The 21,771-nt window shown below is 32.5% G+C and overlaps 2 protein-coding genes and 1 long non-coding RNA gene across 3 annotated transcripts; all 3 read right to left on the bottom strand.

The window, feature by feature from the left end:
- Positions 1–7,734: 7,734 nt before the first annotated feature.
- On the bottom strand, positions 7,735–9,269 carry LOC18032112 (basic 7S globulin). Its single transcript, XM_006419760.2, has one exon. The coding sequence runs from the start codon at positions 9,165–9,167 to the stop codon at positions 7,899–7,901; it is 1,269 nt and encodes a 422-aa protein (XP_006419823.1). The 5' UTR covers positions 9,168–9,269; the 3' UTR covers positions 7,735–7,898.
- A 5,464-nt stretch (positions 9,270–14,733) lies between these two features.
- On the bottom strand, positions 14,734–17,000 carry LOC112101103. Its single transcript, XR_002907164.1, has 2 exons — positions 16,532–17,000; positions 14,734–16,376 (listed from the first exon to the last, which is right to left on the bottom strand). It is a non-coding gene; the product is annotated as an uncharacterized LOC112101103 (long non-coding RNA).
- A 3,274-nt stretch (positions 17,001–20,274) lies between these two features.
- LOC18032126 (basic 7S globulin) lies at positions 20,275–21,727 on the bottom strand. Its single transcript, XM_006419759.2, has one exon. The coding sequence runs from the start codon at positions 21,725–21,727 to the stop codon at positions 20,459–20,461; it is 1,269 nt and encodes a 422-aa protein (XP_006419822.1). The 3' UTR covers positions 20,275–20,458.
- Positions 21,728–21,771: the final 44 nt, after the last annotated feature.

The following is a 21,771-nucleotide window of genomic DNA, read 5'->3' as shown; positions in this document are numbered from 1 at the left end:
ATATATATGTTACATGCATGTAACTTATAACCCTCTCACATGAATAGTGAATGGGCCCACACCACTCACTATTCATGTGAAAGGGTTGTAAGTTACATGCATGTAACTTAGCATTAGTCATATATATATAGAAGTCATGGGCTTGGGCTTAACACATATTTGAAAGTTTATTTTCGAGTTGAGTTTAGCCATAAAACCTCTTAAATAATATCATTAGTAAATTCGTTCACAACTCGCAAATGAGTTGCATAAATTTTTTACACGACAAAAATATGTCACGTGATGAATTGATAGTGTTTTCAACTGATTTTGGGGTAAGAAAAGCCAAACCAGTCTAGAACAATAAATTTATATTTTTGGGGGAGATGGGGTACCTCACTGGTTTGTTGTGTGCGGTGTGATGTATCTAAAATCCGGGGGAGGTGAGAAGGGGAGAGAGAGAGTAGTAACAATGGTGGAATGTCAGAAACAAGAGAAGTGTCCTTCCAAATGAGCTTCACGCCTGCAAAAAGTGAAATAAAGGTTAGAAGTGAAGCCGGGGTACCCCGGCGTTCACACTCCGACGCTCAAGTTAGCAAACTCAAGCTTTTATGGTAAAGAGAGCTGGCTAGCCCTCTGTAAATTAGGGTTTAAGGTTCAAGCAAACCTCTATTTTCGGAGTGTGAGTGTTAATGGTGAGTGTGAACATGATGGAGAATGAAACCTAGGCACCTTTATATATGGAGTACCTCAGCTGCCACGTGGCATACCTTTTTTGGCTAACGTCCTTTTACCTCTTTATAATTGGTTTTGGGTCGTTATTTGCATGTTCGCGCCGTATCTCATCTTTTGGAAACGTGGCGCGCGCTGGAGAGTGGTCCAGGGTACCTCTGCAGTAGCTGTCGGGTAGGCGGCTAGGGACCACTGTCCTTGGGACAGTGTCCTTCACTTTTGGCAGAGGTAGCAGGCGGCTGTCCCTCCTTTTAGCACGTCGCTTTTGATTCCTAATTCTGACTAAATCAAATGATATCTTTTAGGAGGCGGAGACGTTTCTCATGGCGGGTATTTTCGGTGGATTCTCTTGCATCCGCTTTGCCGGGTACCTTGAATTACATGGGGTACCCCCTATTACGCGGGGTACCCCTATCTGTATGGGGTACCTCTATTTGTATGGAGTACCTCATATCATATGGGGTACCTCTATTTGTGTGGGATACCTCTAATTGTGCAGGGTACTTCTATTTATACGGGGTACCTCAAGTCATGTCGGGCACCTCGGATTATGCAGGGTACCTCCGATTGTGCTGATATCATTCCATTGGCTGACACGTGGCGCTCTATTACCTTTCCTATCTTTCTCTCAAACAGATAGGAACATATTTTACATCGAGAGATTAGTTATTGTGTGTCTGTGTTTGTATATATATATATATTTTTTTAGGAATGTTCGATTCTTGAGATGCGATATCTTTAAATAAGAGTAAGAAAAATGTTAAATGTAGAGAAAGATAAAAGAAAGATGAGAGAAACAAAGAAGAAAAAGAAAGAGCGAAAGTGGGTGGATAGAGAGAGAGAGTGCAAATTTTTCTCATTTTTTTTAACTCCAAGCACCACTCTAACAGTTTAAGCCCATGCAAGTATATATGTAATTATATATATCAGCTTGTTTAATACACCAAATATATATATATATATATATATATATCAGCCTGTTCTTGGAATTTCCCCTTCTGCGTACACACACATGGAGGCATAATAGCTTATGCATAAAATAATCAAAATCGCACATGCTAACCACAAAGCAAGTGAGCTTTTTAATTTTTTATAATGCTGAGAGCATCAATTTTCTTTTTCTTAATTGTTTAGCGCAAATTGCAGCTGAGGGTACGTTTGGGATTGATGTTGGGCAGCTGTAGCTTAAAAGCTACAATATTCAAGTGTTTGGTAAACACTAGCTGCTGTAACTTTTAAGCTATGTTAATATGATTTTTCACTTGTATAATACAAAATCTATTATACTTTAATAATTTTATCAAAATTATTATTTAAAATTTATATTTATTATATATTATTAACTTTTGTTTCATAATTATAATTTTTTTTTCACAACAACTGTAGCTTAAAAAACTACAACACCTCAATTTCAAACGCACCCTTAATGTCGAACCAAAGTGGAATCAAACAGCGAGTGAAAGCGGAAACGACCATTAATTTACCAATCTTGATAAATAAATAGCATACAAAATGGGGTCCGCTTATGTTGCAACGTACAACAATTTTTGTCTTTTTATATTTAATTACACTATACTACCTTATATATTCTGCAAAATTCAAAAAGTACTAAAAATTATAAACTTTTACATATAAGTCCATTTTTGGAATAAAATAGCATTTAAAAAGATTTTTAATTTGTTATTATTATTAATATCATTATTATTATATAAGATTATTTCTATTAAATTTTATTATTTTTATTTATTATAATTATTTTTTATGATTATTACTGTCATTATTATTATTAAAATTATTGTTATTATTAAAATATATTAACTTTATTATTTTAATTATGATTAATTATTGTTGTTATTATTTTTATTAATATTATTATTATTAAAACTTATTAATAATTTTTATTATTTTAATTGTTATCATTATTGATATTATTATTTCAGTTAATTTTGTTGTTGTTATTATTATTATTGTTAAATTTTATTAATTTTTTGTTTTAATTAACATTATTGTCATAATTATTATTTTTAGTTTATTATTATTATTTTTAATTATAATATATACAAATAATATTAGGGACACAATTAACAAATGGCATTTTAATAACTTGCAATAGTCTATTCCAATTCTAAAATAAAGTAAACACATCAATGGGAATGTTGTTCATTCTGGTTTCAATTCCTACAGCTCAAGTAAACAACTTATTGTGATTCAAATTTCTTATTATGATTCTAGTTCATTTCGATTCTTTTTATAATATTGTTCACATTAATTTTTTACTTACCTATGTTTGGAAGTTTTGAAAGCTAGATTGTGGCTAATTATATAATTCACTACAAGTCTACAATGTGCTAACTTTTGCCTTAATTGAAACATTAAATATATTTAAATTATATTTTTATTTTTACTATAATAATTATAATATTAAAAATAAATTATATTATAATATTATTTTATTATATCATATTATATTCATATATTAATAATTAATATAAAAATAATAATTAAACATAATTAATAATAATTTTAAATAATTTTAAATAATGAGAGTAGATTTAGAAATGATAGTAATAATTAGATAATTATGAAATATTTATGAATTTGTGGAATAAATAAATATATTTATCTTTTTGAAGTTAGGAAGTAAACATAGGCTTTATTTTATATTTAACGGGTTGTGGCTCTTATAAACTAGTATTGAATCATGCATTGTAATTGCCTAATATCAATAATATAAGTTCTCTTTAAATTTCCTACTTCTTCTTTATTCATATCATTTAACAACTAAACCAATAAATAAAATAATAATTATTATATTTTTTCTTAACATTTCAAAAAAAAAAAAGAGATTGCAATGAAAATAACTTAAATAATACATCCCTACCTTTGCATTTATTTTTGTCGTTCTTGCCTTAATTAGATTATAAAAAGACAAAAGTAGTGGTATGTTGCAACTGTTGCAACACAGGCGGCCCCTACAAAATGATGAAACAACGAAAGAGAGGTGATAAATTATTTATAGCCGTCAGCACCGAGCCACCGACAATACCATACAATTTTAACCACAATTCTTACCAAACTCACACATTAGCTAATAATTTTTTACCACACATTTTAACTTCGGAGCCGGCTACTTTGCATCCGTGATACGTTATCCCCCAATTTTGTCTTTAACGAACCACCTGTTGGATAATATCTAACGGTTAGAAAACATACATACAGAAAATGGAGAGTAACTTGATAAACAAGTTAGAAGCCGGTGACAAAAAATTTAACAATTGTGTGGTACGCAATTACAAGTAACCGGTTAGAAACAGATAAGACGTTCTTGAATGCAAGAGCTCGTTACATGCAATTGTACGTTGCAAACAACTCTTTGGATCCATACCAATTTCTGTTGGACTAAAATTCACATGTAATGTTATCAAATAATGTCTTGAAGAAGAACAATTTATTTACTGCTGAAAGGTAAAGAACTCCAAGTCTTGGCGAAAAGAAAAAGAAAGAAAAAAATGGCTAACATCATCACCCCGGCAGCAACCTCTGCTTCTACTAGTTCCCAATCCAACACCGCTTTTGCTGACGGCCCTTTGAACATCTCCGTTTCTCCTTTGCTACATCTTCTCAATCTGGCCAATCTCAACCATCGAAATAGCCTTAGTGATTTGCAGCAGCGAATTGAGATGAGTCCGCTTCTGCTCCTACCCGTGCCAAGGCTAAGGAATGATAATCCCAAGGCAACCTCTGCCAGCTTCGACCTGGAGCCCTTAGAGCGAGGTGCCAAGCTTTTGAGGGAGATCAGCGCATCTCCTAATAATGTGAAGAAGTAATCGAATTTCAGTTGATTTTTTGTATTATTAAATTTAAATCCTTATACATGGGATTTTTTTGCTTTATTTTGGTGATTTACACACACCCATGTTGTGATAGGCATTTGAATTTATGAAGAAGCAAGAGGAGGCATAACAAGCAGAACTATGTGCAAAGGCCGTTGAATATAAGGCTATGGAGGCTCAAGCCAAAAATGAAAGATGCTTACTTTTGAACTGGCTTTGTTATTCGTCTTTGAGGTTCTTAAAGAATAATTTGCTTGTTCCAGTGCCGTTAGAAGAATATAATATTGGAGATGCATGAACCAGTTTGTTTCTTTACTGAAGCTTAGGCAAATTGTTCATTTCAATTGGATGCCTATCAGATATTTTTGGCAAAGTTTTATTTATGTAGTGTTTAACATGTCTTGGTTGTACAAGTGGGATTGTTTATCGATTAGGCTCATAAATTAAATTTCTTGCATTGAAGTTGTTTAACATGTTAGAGTTGGGGAAGTTTAGGATTAACATTTGATTTCCTGCTGCGGCTTGGCTGCATTATAGACGTCCTTTCGAGCATAAAGGTTGTGTGAATTTGAAGAAATAAATTTAATGGCATTTTTTTATACTTTCTGAAGTAGTATTCACATTTAATTTCTGGAACAATTTCTTTCGTGTATTAATTGCCTTCGATAGCCTTTTGTAAATTAGTCTTTTAATTTGGAGGTTAAAATAATTGATCTTTACATAAGATAATTGGTTTATGCTTGTAATTATTGATTATGTTGCCTCTGGAACATAGTTGAAACATTTTGGTTAACGAAATTTTTTCTTGTTTATGGTAAGGAGAGGCAAATGGTAATTTGTGACGAACAGGTAAATTTAGGTCAGTATAACAAACAAACAAAATCAAGATGGCTCGTTACGAGGATGAATTGGCAAGAAAGAGGATGCAGCCATGTAGCATTTTATGTTTTGGGGTTCGCTTAATTATATTTGTTACAGACATGTTTGTAAAATGGACAAGAAGTTGATACAGGCTGAAAATGACTATCACAGACCGAAAAACGAAGAGCTTGAAAAAATTGGAGAAGAGTCATCAATAAGGCATTTGTGGGGCAAGCTCGACGAGCTACTGAAGAACAGATCCAAGGAAAAAAAATAAACAAACAGAAAGGGAAAAGGTTGTGATTGAACGTGAAACAATAAGGGTGAGAGCACGCGATTTCAAGAACATGGTTGATGGTAATTGGGAGCTAGCCACAGAATTTCTCAGTTACACATGAACAAAATACAATTTTTTTTTCTTTTTGTTTTTAATGGACGTTGGTGGATCGGAGACCAAAAAGTATTGCTACCAGAAAAGCCGGTTGCACTTAACCTCTTCCATCTAACCTATTATATTTTAACCGTTAGATTATAAGAGTTTCAATCCAACGATAGCTTTTCTAAGAGATAAAATAAGGGGATTACTTATCACCGTTACAAGATAGCTGGACCCTTTAACTTCCTACTTGATTTTTACTACAAGATTTTCGGCAAGGGTTTACCCAAAAAAAAGCAAGGGTTACCCGAAAAAAAACACTGCCGATCACCAGTGGACTTTCTCAAGATAGCTAGCTACCTTTGTCTTTTTTTTTTAGGTTAAAATAAAATATAATTAAAGAAGATCCAAAATAATGAAACTATAATGAAACTTTTCCCTCTTCTAAACTTAAAAATTCAACTTGAGAGCAAAAGCAGCCAGCCCTAGCTAGAGTCTAAATCTGGTAAAACTAGAGTAATTATCATCACAGTTAGGGACTGGGTCACTGAGTTAGCCAAGAAAATTTTGTTCAATAGAGGCAATTTAATTTGAACACTATAAAGTAGATTTTAAAGTGTAAACCTTTCATAATTAATAACTCTTGAATAAGGTGAAGAGATCCCTAAACTTCATTAGGTGATGGAAACTATAATCTAATCCAAAACTAACTTGAATCTAATCCTAAATTATTTTTTTTTAAAAGGAAATCAATTGCAAAATTAAGAGATCGAACAACGAAGAATTGAGATAATTACCTTCACGCAATCGAAAAGCGAGAACAATGAGAATGTGAATTAAAGTACTTTTAATGTGCTGGTTTTTTAATTGCATTTTTATTTTATTTTTTAGCTGGAAATTTAATTGTTCTTGCCTAATTTTTTAAACTAGCAAAAGCAAGACATTGTTAAAGTACCAGCTTATAATAATTTAATTAGCAACTAAAACTATGTTCGAGCTTTTAATTAGGCAAAGCCCATGCATAATAGTCGGTGCCTTTATCTTGCTTTAAATTTTAGCACACAAAAGTATTTTCAGCATTATTCATTTACTTTTCGACCAGTCTACTCCGTATCACCAAGGACAAATTGCTCTTCAAAAAACTAATGGTTTTTCTTATTGTTTGTCCGGCTGCTCTCCTTTGTTGAAAGTACTTATTATTAAGGATAAATGAAGCGCTTAGAAATATCTCATCGGTAATATTGTTATTTGTTGTCACACTTTTTTTCAAAGGGAGTGAATTATTCTATTTCTACACCATTTGATTTAGCCCTCTCATTTTAATTTAAATATTAGATGACAGATTTCATAACATATAAAAGTATTTATTATTTCATTATTATATGTTCCGATAAATTAATATCACATTAATTAAGACTTAAGTTATAATTATTTCATTATTATATGTTCCGATAAATTAATATCACATTAATTAAGACTTAAGTTATAATTAAAATATTGAGATTTTTAATATTATTCTTTATACACAAAATTCGGAAACATATAAAATTATATGTAGCATTCTCTCATTTTTCTTTCTTTTTTAATTTATTCAATGTGCTCTAAATTTCAACGGTCAACTATTTATAGAAATTGAGTTGAAAAGAAACAGAATCGACCACTACAGTTTAGAGATTTCTTCTATATTTGCGATATTTGTAATTGCAAGGATACTTGTCATAACTATATGTCATAATGACAATAAATTTGCCTCATAATTGTCTTAATTAACAAGCTTGAAAGTTTATCTTTAGTATCCTAATTTAATCCCTATCTTTCTCATGTGTGTTATTTCGTTTAAGAAGATTTTTCAAAATTTCACTCATAATTTCGGTCTTCATATATTTTTGTTTTTTCGGTGCATGCGAGTGGTCTGTCGTAGGGGTGAATTTTATAATTTCTTGACAGCAGCGTATCCCATAAATAAATAACTTATTAAACAACAGAGCAAAAATATTTCCAATATAATGCCACGTAGTTTTTGCGAGGTACATTGGTGAAATCATTACAACCGTGGGTCCATGCCGTCCATGCCCCATTTATTGGTTCATTAATATCGACACCTCTTAAATGCATAACTAAGTGGATGTGAAGTTGAAGTTGGAGCACATTGTTCGCTGGAGGAGTAACGAATTGCTGAACCCAAGTCTCGAAGTAGCTATATCAAACTGAACAAGATTGTTGTCCAATTGATGCCCTCCAATAACAATTGAAGTCTTTGGCGTCACCCCTCCATCCACAAACCCTAGGCAAGACACATCGTTGCTGACCCGGACGATTGAATTTGCTCCGATGATGCTCCAGAACACTTTGCTATTCTGCAAAACGAGATCGATTTGAGGCACAGATGGTCCAAGACGGGAGCTTCCAATGTCCCTGGAGTTAAAGCATGCCCCAAATGGCGCAACTGGAGCCACCCTGGTGACCTTCGTTGGCATGGCATTTACAAAAGCTTGCAGAAGAGCCTTGTAGATTGAAGTTTCCAGGACGGTGTAAGGAACAGCAGTGCTGAACTTTGTTCCTCCAATGCCTTCACTGTCGATGGATAGCAAAGTTGTGTTTAATGGGATAGCTTTTCCGCCCACTTTAATGGATTTTACACCAATGAAGTATTCATTTGAAGGCGTGCCTAAGAAACCTCCTTCGGTGTTTACCTGGTTGATTAAAAGTGGTGTGTAAGTAAGAGATTTTGATACATCAACATTAGGGAGAAGTACGTAAGGCCCGTCTCCGATAATGATGACACCATTAGAACGAGCTGAAGGGCTCAAGCAAATAGCGAATTTTCTATTCAAACTGAAAGCAGCAGCAAGCTGTAATGGCAATGCGGTTTTGGTCCTTCCAAGAGCAGCAATACCCGTAACACCAGGGGCAAGGCCCTGCAAGACAAATTCTGAACCACAAAGGAAGATGAAATTAGGCACCGTAACACCTCTTCCGGGATGACGCCCATTGGTAGATTGGACTGACACAACATCTATGCGTATGCTGCCAAATGTGCCAGTGTTCGAGATGGGATTACTTGGGAACTCGCCACATATGCCGCCTCCGCAAGCTACAGGCCCAATAAGATTGCACTGAGCTGAGCCACAACGGGCTGTTTTATTGGTAGATGACACGTAGCCTTTCTCACAATCAACCCAGAGCAAGTTGCCTCCGAGATGAACAGCCAATTTTACGGGCACAAGAGGGGTTCTTTGCTTGATCTGGGTCACATATTGAAACACAGCTGCGTTTTTTTGTACCGGAAGAACGAGGGCTCTGGGGCGGAAAGATGTTTGGGCAATGGCCGGAGGAACGAAGATAAGAAGAAAACAGAGCAGAAGAAATTTGTATACGAGAGCCATTTATGTGTGCTTCTGATTGTAATACTCGGAAAGTTCGTTTGTGTTTTTGTAGCTCGAGGATGTGTTTTATTTATAGGATTTGAGCTCTGGCTCCATAGATAATTTCAAGACTATTAGAGAACAAGTTGTGGTGTCCTGTTTCATGGGTGGCCCGTTAAAAAATGTCAAGAATAGCAACTCAAGGCATGGTGCTATAGCAGCTGTACTTATTGATTGAAGTGGGGCTAAACTTTGACCAACATTGAATAGTAATAAAGGTCTTGTTCGACTCCCGGCCACCTGTGCTTAATTGAATTGTGTCATATAAAGAGTATCCATCCACACTCAATTTTTCTAAGACTGAGTAAATGTAATTCTTACAAATTTTTACTTATTTATTTACTGAATAATACATATCAGACGACTGACTCCACAATGAAAATCAAGCAAATGCACCTGGCCAAGGGACATTGGGATTACTGTTGATCCACAATGTAGAAGGACAGAATAAACATACTTTTTCTTCATTCAACGTGGCCCAAATGCCTATTTAAATAAGAGAATCAAATGCAAATGAAATAATCTTCTCGATCTAGAATGTCAGCCCTCTATTGGTAAAACTCCCAAATTTAAGCCCATATTCTTTCTTGGCGACGCTGCTGGTGGGGTTCTTTTACATGATGCTTTTGTTGGATTGCTATGCATCTGCATGCAGATCATGGCAGTTAATCATCTCAGCGACCAAATTGTTGTTGAGAAAGGTCAGCCAAGCAATAGAAGGCCACGAAAATACCCGATGAGCAGTTCTAACCGAATTGTAGCTCTCCTTCGTTGGATATAAATTAATATTTCAAAATATTAATGTTCCACACTGAAGGGAGTTGCGATTTTTTTTTTTTTTTGCGTTTGATTAGAATTAATTGTGTTTCTCATTTATTTATAAAGTAGAATTGCATAATTAAAATCTACAAGTTATCTGAATGGGTCATTCTATAATGCCGTAGCTAAATTTACGGCATTGATGTCGTAATGGACGTGGACCGTTAGATTTGAATAAAAAATCTCTACCATTAATTCTAAATAAATAAGTAACATGTTACCTAAATAGCAGGTAATTACTCTTTTTTGTTCAAGTTTCAGGTTACATTTACTAATTTTATGTGTGATTTACATGTTTTATGAAACTTTTACAAGTTAATGTTGATTTACAAGTTATATGTAACATTTACAAGTTTTTGTTTTGTTTACAAATTCTTCTTACAATTTACAACTCTAACATTAATTTACCTATTTTTCCATTAATTTACTAGTTGTATGTGTGGTTTACAAATTTTTTGTTTTATTTAACACTTAATGTCAATTTACAAGTTCTATGTAATTTTTCTAAATTTTGGTTTTGTTTACAAGTTCTTCTTACAATTTACAACTCCAACATTAATTTATTCATTTTTCCATCAATTTACTAATTTTATGTGTGATTTACACATTTTTTGTTTCATTTCACAATTAATGTCAATTTACTAGTTGTATGTCATTTTTATAAGTTTTTGTTTTGTTTACAAGTTCTTCTTACAATTTACAACTCTAACATTAATTTACCTATTTTTCCATTAATTTACTAGTTTTATGTGTGATTTACACATTTTTTGTTTCATTTCACAATTAATGTCAATTTACTAGTTGTATGTCATTTTTCTAAGTTTTTGTTTTGTTTACAAATTCTTCTTGCATTTTACAACTCCAACATTAATTTACTCATTTTTCCATCAATTTACTAGTTTTATGTGTGATTTACACATTTTTTGTTTCATTTCACAATTAATGTCAATTTACTAGTTGTATGTCATTTTTCTAAGTTTTTGTTTTGTTTACAAGTTCTTCTTGCATTTTACAACTCCAACATTAATTTACTCAGTTTTCCATCAATTTACTAGTTTTATGTGTGATTTACACACTTTTTGTTTCATTTCACACTTAATGTCAATTTACTAGTTGTATGTCATTTTTCTAAGTTTTTATTTTGTTTACAAGTTCTTGTTACAATTTACAACTCCAACATTAATTTACCAATTTTTTTCATTAATTTACTAGTTTTATGTGTGATTTACATATTTTTTGTTTCATTTCACACTTAATGTCAATTTACTAGTTGTATGTCATTTTTCTAAGTTTTTGTTTTGTTTACAAGTTCTTCTTGCAATTTACAACTCCAACATTAATTTACCAATTTTTTCATTAATTTACTAGTTTTATGTGTGATTTACATATTTTTTGTTTCATTTCACACTTAATGTCAATTTACAAGTTCTATGTCATTTTTCTAAGTTTTTGTTTTGTTTACAAGTTCTTCTTCCAATTTACAACTCTAACATTAATTTACTCAATTTTCCATCAATTTACTAGTTTTATGTGTGATTTACATATTTTTTGTTTCATTTCACACTTAATGTCAATTTATTAGCTCTATGTCATTTTTCTAATTTTGTTTTGTTTACAAGTTCTTCTTACAATTTACAACTCCAATATTAATTTACTCATTTTTCCATTAATTTACTAGTTTTATGTGTGATTTACAAATTAATTGTTTCATTTCACACTTAATGTCAATTTACAAGTTCTATGTCATTTTTCTAAGTTTTTGTTTTGTTTACAAGTTCTTCTTGCAATTTACAACTCCAACATTAATTTACTCATTTTTCCATCAATTTACTAGTTTTATGTGTGATTTACATATTTATTGTTTCATTTCACACTTAATGTCAATTTACTAGTTCTATGTCATTTTTCTAAGTTTGTTTTGTTTACAAGTTCTTCTTACAATTTACAACTCCAACATTAATTTACTCATTTTTTCATTAATTTACCGGTTTTATGTGTGATTTACAAATTTATTGTTTCATTTCACACTTAATGTCAATTTGCGAGTTCTATGTCATTTTTCTAAGTTTTTATTTTGTTTACAAGTTCTTCTTGCAATTTACAACTCCAACATTAATTTACTCATTTTTCCATCAATTTACTGGTTTTATGTGTGATTTACACATTTATTGTTTCATTTCACACTTAATGTCAATTTACAAGTTCTATGTCATTTTTCTAAGTTTTTGTTTTGTATACAAGTTCTTCTTGCAAATTTCAACTCTAATATTAATTTACCAAATTTTTCATTAATTTACTAGTTTTATGTATGATTTACATATTTTTTGTTTCATTTCACACTTAATGTCAATTTACAAGTTTTATGTCATTTTTCTAAGTTTTTGTTTTGTTTACAATTTCTTCTTATAATTTACAACTCCAACATTAATTTACTAGTTTTTTTTCTATTTTTTATTTTTTTTAAAATTTTGTAGACCAATTTACCACTCTAACGTTGATTATTGGCATTTTATGATTTAGATAGAATGATATAAGGGTGGGCATGAGTTGGGTTTGATAGGGTTAGTGAAATTCTAACCTGATCTACTTTTTAATGAGTTGAGATAAAATCCATCCAACTTAACTAAATAAACTTGTTTAACGCAATTCTACCCAAACCTTATATCGTCTGGTTAAGTTGATTAGGTTGAAGGTCAAATCAAAATTTTAATTTGAACAATGAAAATGATATGAAACTTGAAATGAAACTTATTAAAATCCAATATAAATCTTTTATAACATGAAATTTTCATTCACTATCTAGTGAACGTAAAGAAAGTTAATAAATTAACTATCTTTAAATTAAGAAAATTTCCACAAAAAGCATATAGACTTTATTTCTCCTACATCTCCTTTTCCAATTCCAAATTCAGACTTTTTAGATAATTAGCTAGCATCATATACAAAAATAAAATGAAAGTGATATATAATTATGTGCCGTTAAGTATTCACTAAAAAAATAAAAAGAAATTAAAACCAACTTACTTTTATATTAATCTTATAAAATAATAAATTTACTTATAAGAGAGTGTGATTTTGGTTTTGGAATTGTAGTCTAGAGCAACATGTAGGTCCCGAACCCTGATTTCAATTTAATTGGGCTCTAATATTTAGGCCCGAGCCTAACCATTAAATTCGAGTCAAATGATAGAAAATTTAGGTCAAGTCAATTAGACTAAAAGTCGATCCGAGTCTTCCTTGCATGTATATATGTTTGCATCTTGATTTTTTATTTTTATATATCATATAAACTCTTCTATAAATTTATAGGTATATATAGAATGTTGCGTTTACTTGTCATTAATTGGAATAAGTAATGAGAATCAGAATAAGTTATTTACTTGATCTATAAGAATCGAAATCGGAATGGACTGGAACCCCATTAATGTGTTTATTTTATCTTGGAATTGGCTTCGGAATGAGTTAAATTGTAACAAATTACTAAAAAGTACTTAATGGATTATTATCATAATTATTATTTTATATTTTAATTATAGTGATTATTTATTCAAAAATTATTATTATTATTAATTATAATATATATTAATATATTAATAAAATCATAAATCTATCATTTTTCTTTAAATTAGTTTATAAAAATCGACATTGTCCCTTTCCCGAATGAGAAATTGGGTACAAAATCATAAATTTAAAATTTAACTAAAAATCATAAATCTAAACCCCAAAAAAGTCATAACATAAGTGGTTCTATATATATTTTAGGTATATATATAAATGTTTGTGTGTGTGTGTGTGTCTCTCTCTCTCTCTCTCTCTCTCTCTATATATATATATATATATATATATATATATATATATATATATATATCTTATTTTTAATGAATTTGTCATATTACTGGAATTACTTAGTATGATGTCATAATTATAGAATTAAGTCACTTTTATGGCATAAACAATATAATTTTCTCAAAAAAAATTAGGTTCAACTAAAGATTGATATGTTACTAATTTTTATTTTTTTTGGATGGACCTCTTTACTAGTTTAAAATCGAATCATTGGCATGTTTAATTTAAACCTTATGGTCCTTTTTAGTTACAAATTTTTTTTAAATATCAAGGTATTTTTTAATCTGCTATCAAATTTCACTTAACACTTTTACACTCTTTTTATTTCAATTTTTTTTAAATAAATATTACAGTACTTTTTTCTTACATTCACGACAAATTATGTAATCTCAATAGCTCCAACTAAAGATTGTAATCTCACGACAAATTATGTCATATTTATAGAATTAAATCAGTTTTTTCCTTGTTCCCGTAATATTTTTGCTTCTTGCTTGCTGCAGTCAATTAAATATTTTGAAAAAAAAATATAATCAGTGCACTGTCACATTATTATGCTTGACTTTACTAAATATTCATAAATTTACCAACAATCAAATACGTAATATTTAATGTAATTAGACTTACAAATACTTAACGAAAGACCGATTATTTCTTAAAATTTCAATTTCTTGGTTCACGTTATCCTTGAAATCATTCTCGTTACCCTTATCTACATTTTCAGCCATTTTCGAGTTTATAACAAGAACCCGTACATGAAGATATTAGGCACAAAAAGAAATGTCAAAGATCACAAGTTTTGGATCCTGTAAAAATATTTTACAGATAAACATTTCAATTCAAAATTCAATCGCCCGAGCAATAATTAGGAACACCTGGAAAGTTAAACTGGTATTTGCTTCCATAACAGTGACAAACAATAACCATTTACAACATTAGTTATAATCCTTAAAAAGAAATAACAAACCTCAAAAAAAAATATATAGACGTTTTACAATATAACTGTTGGCTTGGCACATCAATCTAAAGCTCACAAACATTTTGCATTTCTCATCATCTCTTTCTTCTTCCCTCTATTATCAATGGATTGTAGAAGCTCAAATGAAGCAAGTAGCAGCAGGAACAACACAAGCAACTTTTACTATCAATCCCCATCCTTCTCCATTCAAAATGCATCATGACCATTTTCCGGCCAGCTCCATACACAAAAACAACAGCAAATATATCCGGAAACAGCAAAAAAATTAACCCAAAAGTAGTAGTAAATTTATCCAAAAACAGAAAAAAAATTTAACTGAAATACGGCAGCAAATTAACCCAAAACCAGCAGAATTTTAACACAGAAATAGCAGCAACTGAAGCCCAAAACACTCGAAAATTTTACCCAAAAACAGCAGTAAATTTATCCAGAAACAGCAGAAAAATTAATTGAAAAACAGCAGCAAATTTACCCAGAAGCAGCAGAAAATTTAACCCAAAAATAGCAGTAAATTTATCTAGAAACAGCAGAAAATTTAATTGAAAAAAAGCAGCAAATTTACCCAGAAGTAGCAGAAAATTTAACACAAAAACAGCAGCAAATGAAGCCCAAAACAGCAGAAAATTTAACCACAAAACAGCAGAAAATTTAACCCAAAAACAGCAGTAAATTTATCCAGAAACAGCAAAAAATTTAACTGAAAAACAGCAGCAAATTTACCGAGAAACAGCGGAAAATTTAACACAAAAACAGCAGCAAATGAAGCCCAAAACACCAGAAAAATTTACCTCCAAACAGCAGAAAATATAACCCAAAAATAGCAGTAAATTGATCCAAAAACAGCAAAAAATTAGACTAAAAACAGCAGCTAATTTACCCAGAAACAGCAAAAAATTTAACCCAAAATCAGCAGCAAATGAAGCCCAAAACACCAGAAAAATTTAACCCAAGAACAACAGCAAATCATCCCAAATACAGCAGCAAATCATCCCTACGTTTCAAACATGCTTCTCTAGGCTAACTCTAGACTTAATTTTCCCTTCATTACCACAGTGGAACTCATTCTAACTGGTAAATTTATTTGTATAAACAATAATTCACTTTCTATTGAACTAAGAGTTGATGAAATTCATTGATATTGAAATTATTTGCAGTTGATGAACCTCGTATTCTATTAAACTTCCAACCAAAATCAATGCACATGAGAATACAAAATCAAGGGCACAACAATTAACGAAATTTACTTTTAATTTCGTCCAAACCTATACATCGCACCAAATTAAGGTTCAGTTTCTATTTCTTCATTAACCCAAGTGACACAAAACAATTCTATTAAATTTTATGTTGAAATTATTTGTAGCAAACAAACAAATATACCAAAAATAGGCTTACTTGGTGGAATTAACAACAATGCAAACGCGGTGGAGGGGAATCAGTGGCTGGAACTTGCCTTGCCTTCTCTTCCAATCAATAAGATTGAGGGCAGCAGCAACAACTTATGATCAACACCTGGTACTCCGCTTCAGGCACTGTCAAATCTCATCAAAATTTCTTTATCCCTTAATTCTCTTGGAAACCAAACAAAATACCACAACCAATCCAGATGCCCAGTATCCAAAAATTATAAAAAAATCCACTTAAAAAACTTAAAAAAGGGTTAAAAAAAGTCTTAAGAAGAGTTTACCTCCTGAATCACTGATGCCCAGCCGGTATCGTTGTTCCGAAACCCCTTCACGAATACGAACACAGCCTGGTTCTCCTCAACCAAGTTGTTGTAGAGCTTCTTCTTGTCCGATTAAATAATCTATTGGTATTTAGTGATGGATTTAAAGAGGAACGCCTTGGCGATGGGCAAATTTCAAATCCGCTTCTGTTTTGCTGCAAGCAGATTTCAAATCGGTGATGGGCAGGAACACAAACTCAGCCCCTTCACCAACATGAACCGTTGTAGAGCTTCTTATTTCTCGCTTCTTTTTGGCTTCAGGCAGTTTTCAAAGCGATGATTGGCAGGAAAAGAGGAACGATTGAGGAAAACAAAATTTGGGTTAGCCAGCAAGCCCAATCGCTTCGAAAATACAAGATCCGGCGTGCTGCAATTTCTTAGACTCGATGTTGTGCCCTTCGAATTATGAGATTCTATTTGGATTTTTGTAGATTCGGTTTTAAAATATATATATATATATATATGTATATAATTTTGAAAATTTTAACCAGTTAATTTTTTTAAATAAATGTTTAGCCGGTTAACAACCGGTTAATGAAAAAAATTTACAAATTTTTTTATTATGTTATAGTTATTGCATACTGTTGATTTAATCCAACGGTGTACAGTAATTACGGCATTAATACCGTAATTTTTATTACGGTATTATAGAATTTTCCTATTTGAATTATTCAAGTTAAATAATTAAATTGAGTCACAGATGAATAACTCGAATTCAATGAAGAAAGTAGATGATTAGTCCATTTATGCCTTAATTTGCATGAAAATTAACACCACTTAATTATGAAAAGAGTAATGATAGATATTTCAAACCGTTTATCCCAAATTTCATCTTAAATGATGTGTCATTTATTAAATGGTTGTTAATTCTTTCACAAGATTTAAGTCAATTAATTATATTTTCTCATCAACTAATTTATGAGTGCCACATAACTTATGATAGTTTTTTGAGATAAAAATTTTAAGACGTGCAACACTACTCTTATGAAAATCATGCTATAAAAAATAATATCGAAAAGTTCCTAAACAATCGGTAAGACCAAGAAGAGACTTAAGTACGTTAAAAAACTAATTTTCAATTGATGTAAGTTACACATAATATACCATAAATCCAACACAAAGCGAAAATTGCATTTTAATTTTATTTCACTGATTTTATCTCCCGCCCATCAATAAATGAATTCTGCATTATTATTGTTTCAGATGTTTCTATTAACATTTGAGAATTTGTAATGCTAAGCAAATTTTATTTCATTGATTGTTCATTTCATTTCATTATAGATACAAAACTTGATTAAAATTTTATTAAACAATAATGCTGCATGTTTCGAATATTATTTCAGCTGGACTGTAAGAATTTAATTATGAGTACCAGTTATTAAATGAGTCGCAGATATATATTGGGGGGGGGGGGGGGGGGGCATTTAAAAGAGAAGATTTTCTTTCTTTTTTTTGAGAAGTAAAAGACAAGATTTGTTTACGCATAAGACAAACTTTCCTATGCTTGATAATTGCTATAGTGTTAAGGGATAATACCACATGAGCTTACAATAAATTCTTGGTGGTACAGCAGCTGAAGAGGCACTATAACTTATATTAATTTTTGTCACATGATAATACATATATTTTGCCAGGGAACACCTCGACCGAAGAATTAGATTGATTTTTTGAACCCTGCTAGGCTGCTGGCTACTACAATACACTGAAGAATTAAATGAAATCTATCATCTATTAAGCTCATCGCTGCATCTAAAGATCACATCCAGGGTATCGGAATAGATGGAGAGGCGAATGATGTGATTTATCTCACCCAACAAAGGCATCCTCTGCAATATTATCACTTATACTTATAATCAGCTTATTTTGGGAGTTGATTTATCTGTCTTTATCGCATACATTTCCATACGCATGATGATGATGATCCTTATAATAAGCTGCTGTACTAGTAGTTGGCTCCGACGTCGGACACTCGATGATCTTCCCCGAGTAAAAACGCGGATCTCCATGTGTAAATATAACAGAATAATGGCCTTGCAGCACCATCTGACGATCATCTTCAGTACTGATCTTAAATAGGTTCGAGGAACATACATAAGGATCATCACAAGGCTGAAATTTAAGACCATCCGCGTGGTGGTAAAGCCGCGGAATAAAGTCCTTTAACAGCTTGGAAACAGAGGAGAGCCAGAAAAAGGTCTTTTTACCTGACACTGAATGCTCCTCTATTTATTGTATTTGTAATGAAACTCAAGAATATTGCGCTCATGATTCCGTGGTTCAATGTCTTTTTTCTCAGGTATCTTCAACCGTTAAGTGATAGGCCGGTTAATGAAAGGCACTTGATTAACAGCCATGATCTCGTAGACAAAGTATCTTCTTCGAAGAGCCTGAACCTGATCCTGCAGGCAATCATCTCCCATCAAGCAATGTGTGGCGACGGTGGTGGCTTCTGCCACAAGGAAACCTCATTTGAACCCTTCGAAAATTAAAATTCCTTTTAATCAAATAACATCCATCCATGGTTACAAGCATCATGTGTCGAGTCCCATCAGCATTCCAAGTGGCATAATAACAACGCTGCCTTAATAGTTGTAGGCTGTCCCTGTTGAGAGAAAGAGGATGTGACCCTAGAAATGGAAATTGCCCATAGCTATTATTCACAATATTCAACTGATCACCAAGTGCCTGGTAGCAGAAGTGCGAAAGGCCCTGTTGTTGCTCATAAGGTATTTCATCTCCCAAAATATCATCATGAGACATAAGCGGGGCCACATGATCATCATGGTGATGATGATGATCATCATCATCTAGCAAGTAGCAATGCTTGCACTGATCTTTTCCAAGCAGGAATCGAAGGGACAGAATTATTGGTCCTCTTCTCATTATAAAAGCAGTATAAACCCTGAACATGCTTATCTTTTTTTATTCCTGGAGGGCGTGCGTTTGTAAATATTTCAAGAGTAACAGACTTGGACTGTGAACTACGCATAAGATACTGAACTATCATATAAGACCGGATTCGCATTCTCTCCAAATTTAGTTTTTCCTAAGTAATGCTTGCAGAGGATTAAAACGTATGGCATTTAAGGGTTAAAATTTGATTTAGTCATTAATTCTTTTTTAATACTAAAACTCTCTTTCTCCTCCATCTGTTTTTGTTTTAAAAAAAAACTAATTTTTCTTCTTCATACTAACAGACATTAAAATATAAATTTCTTTTCTTTTCTCTTTTTTTATTATTTTATTTAACTCCCTTGTCTCTTATTTTGTATTTAATATTGGTGCTCAAACAATTATCACAATTAAATTAAATTTAAAAATAATAAATATTAGTTCTATGTAAATAAATTTGTTTGTTTATTGAAGTTATGGTTTTGATTTTCTCCGTCTTCCTCTTATTTTGATTTTTAGATCTCAAAAGTATATACTGCAGGTTTCTAAATTATGATTGAACATATATTTCAAGGTAATTATTTATTTTATCACTTTTTTCTTCTAAAAGAATTGGATAAGAATGAAAAATCTCATCAATTAAATACCACCCACTGCCACTTATTATTACCCCAACGATGCCAGAGACAATCACAGCCAGCTGAACTAATCCTCATGTAATTATCAAAGCAATCCCGCAACCGCGATGTGAAAAGAGCAATAATGAAACATGAAATAAATTGAAAGCATAGAACCAGCATATACTATCTTAATTACATGATTAACTCTATCCCAGACTTTATTATTGAGTAAATACAACAAATTTCCAACATAATGCCACATAGTCTTGTAAGGGACACTGTTCAATCAAAATCATAACGACTAACAATGGGCCATGCTGTCGGCGGCCATTTATTATTTAATAATATTAATATTAGCATCCTCCTACGCGCGTAATTAAGCGGATGTGAAGTTGAAGTTGTCGCAAACTGTTCGCTGGAACAGCAACGAATTGCTGAACCCAAGCCTTGAAGAAGCTAAATCGAACTGAAGAAGATTGTTCTCCAATTGATGCCCTCCGATAACAATTGAAGTCATCGGCCTCACCCCTCCATCCACAAACCCCAGACACGACACATCATTATTGTTAACCCGCACGATTGAATTTGCACCAATGATGCTCCAGGACACGTTATTCTGCAAAACGAGATCAATTGGAGGCACAGATGGTCCAAAACGGGAGCTAACAATGTCACTGGACTTAAAACATGCCCCCAATGGCGCAACAGGAGCCACCCTGGTGACGTTTGGCATGGCATTTACAAAAGCTTGAACAAGGGCATTGTAGATTGAAGTTTCCAGGACAGTGTAAGGATTGACAGTGCTGATCTTTGTTCCACCAAAGCCTTCGCTGTCAATGGACAGCAATGTTGTGTTTAATGGGATGGCTTTGTCGCTAACTCTAATGGATTTAACACCAATGAAGTATTCAACTGAAGGTTCGCCTAAGAAACCTGATTCAGTGTTTACTGGATTGATGAAAAGTGGAGTGTAGGTAAGAGATTTTGATACATCAACATTTGGGGAAAGAACATATGGCCCATCACCAAAAATTATAACACCATTAGTACGCGGGAAAGCTGGGCTCAAGCAAATGGCGAATTTCCTATCAAAGCTGAAAGCAGCAGCAAGCTGTAAAGGCAATGCAACTTTACTCCTTCCAAGACCGGCAATACCCACAACGCCATTAGCAAGGCCTTGTAAGACAAATTCTGAACCACAAAGGAAGATGAAATTAGGCACAGTAACGGCTCTCCCCGGATTACGGCCGTTGGTAGATTGGATGGACAAAACATCTATGCGTATGTCACCGGATGTGCCAGTGTTTGAGATGGGATTATTTACGCCAGCGCCACAAATGCCACCTCCACAAGCTTTAGCATTAGCAAGATTGCACTGAGCTGAGCCACAGCGGGCTGTTTTATTGGTAGACGACACGTAACCTTTCTCGCAATCAACCCAGAGAATGTTACCACCAAGGTGAACAGCTAATTTTACAGGCACAAGAGGGGTTCTTTGCTTGATTTGGGTAATATATTGAAGAGTGGCAGCGTCTTTTTGAACAGGAAGAACGAGGGCTTTGGGGCGGAATGATGTTTGGGCTACAATGGGAGACACAAAGAAAAGGAGAGAACATAAGAGAAGAAAATTGTACGAGAGAGCCATTTTTGGTTTGCTTGTGATCACAGTCCATGGTTTCGTTCGATTTA

The sequence above is a fragment of the Citrus clementina genome, unplaced genomic scaffold, assembly GCF_000493195.1.
Source record: "Citrus clementina cultivar Clemenules unplaced genomic scaffold, Citrus_clementina_v1.0 scaffold_9, whole genome shotgun sequence".
NCBI classification, from domain to species: Eukaryota; Viridiplantae; Streptophyta; class Magnoliopsida; order Sapindales; family Rutaceae; genus Citrus; species Citrus x clementina.
This window is presented reverse-complemented; position numbering and strand designations above follow the sequence as displayed.

Coding starts and splice junctions, on each gene's coding strand:
- LOC18032112 (XM_006419760.2), bottom strand. CDS start 9,167: ATGGCTCTCGTATACAAATTTCTTCTGCTCTGTTTTCTTCTTATCTTC.
- LOC18032126 (XM_006419759.2), bottom strand. CDS start 21,727: ATGGCTCTCTCGTACAATTTTCTTCTCTTATGTTCTCTCCTTTTCTTT.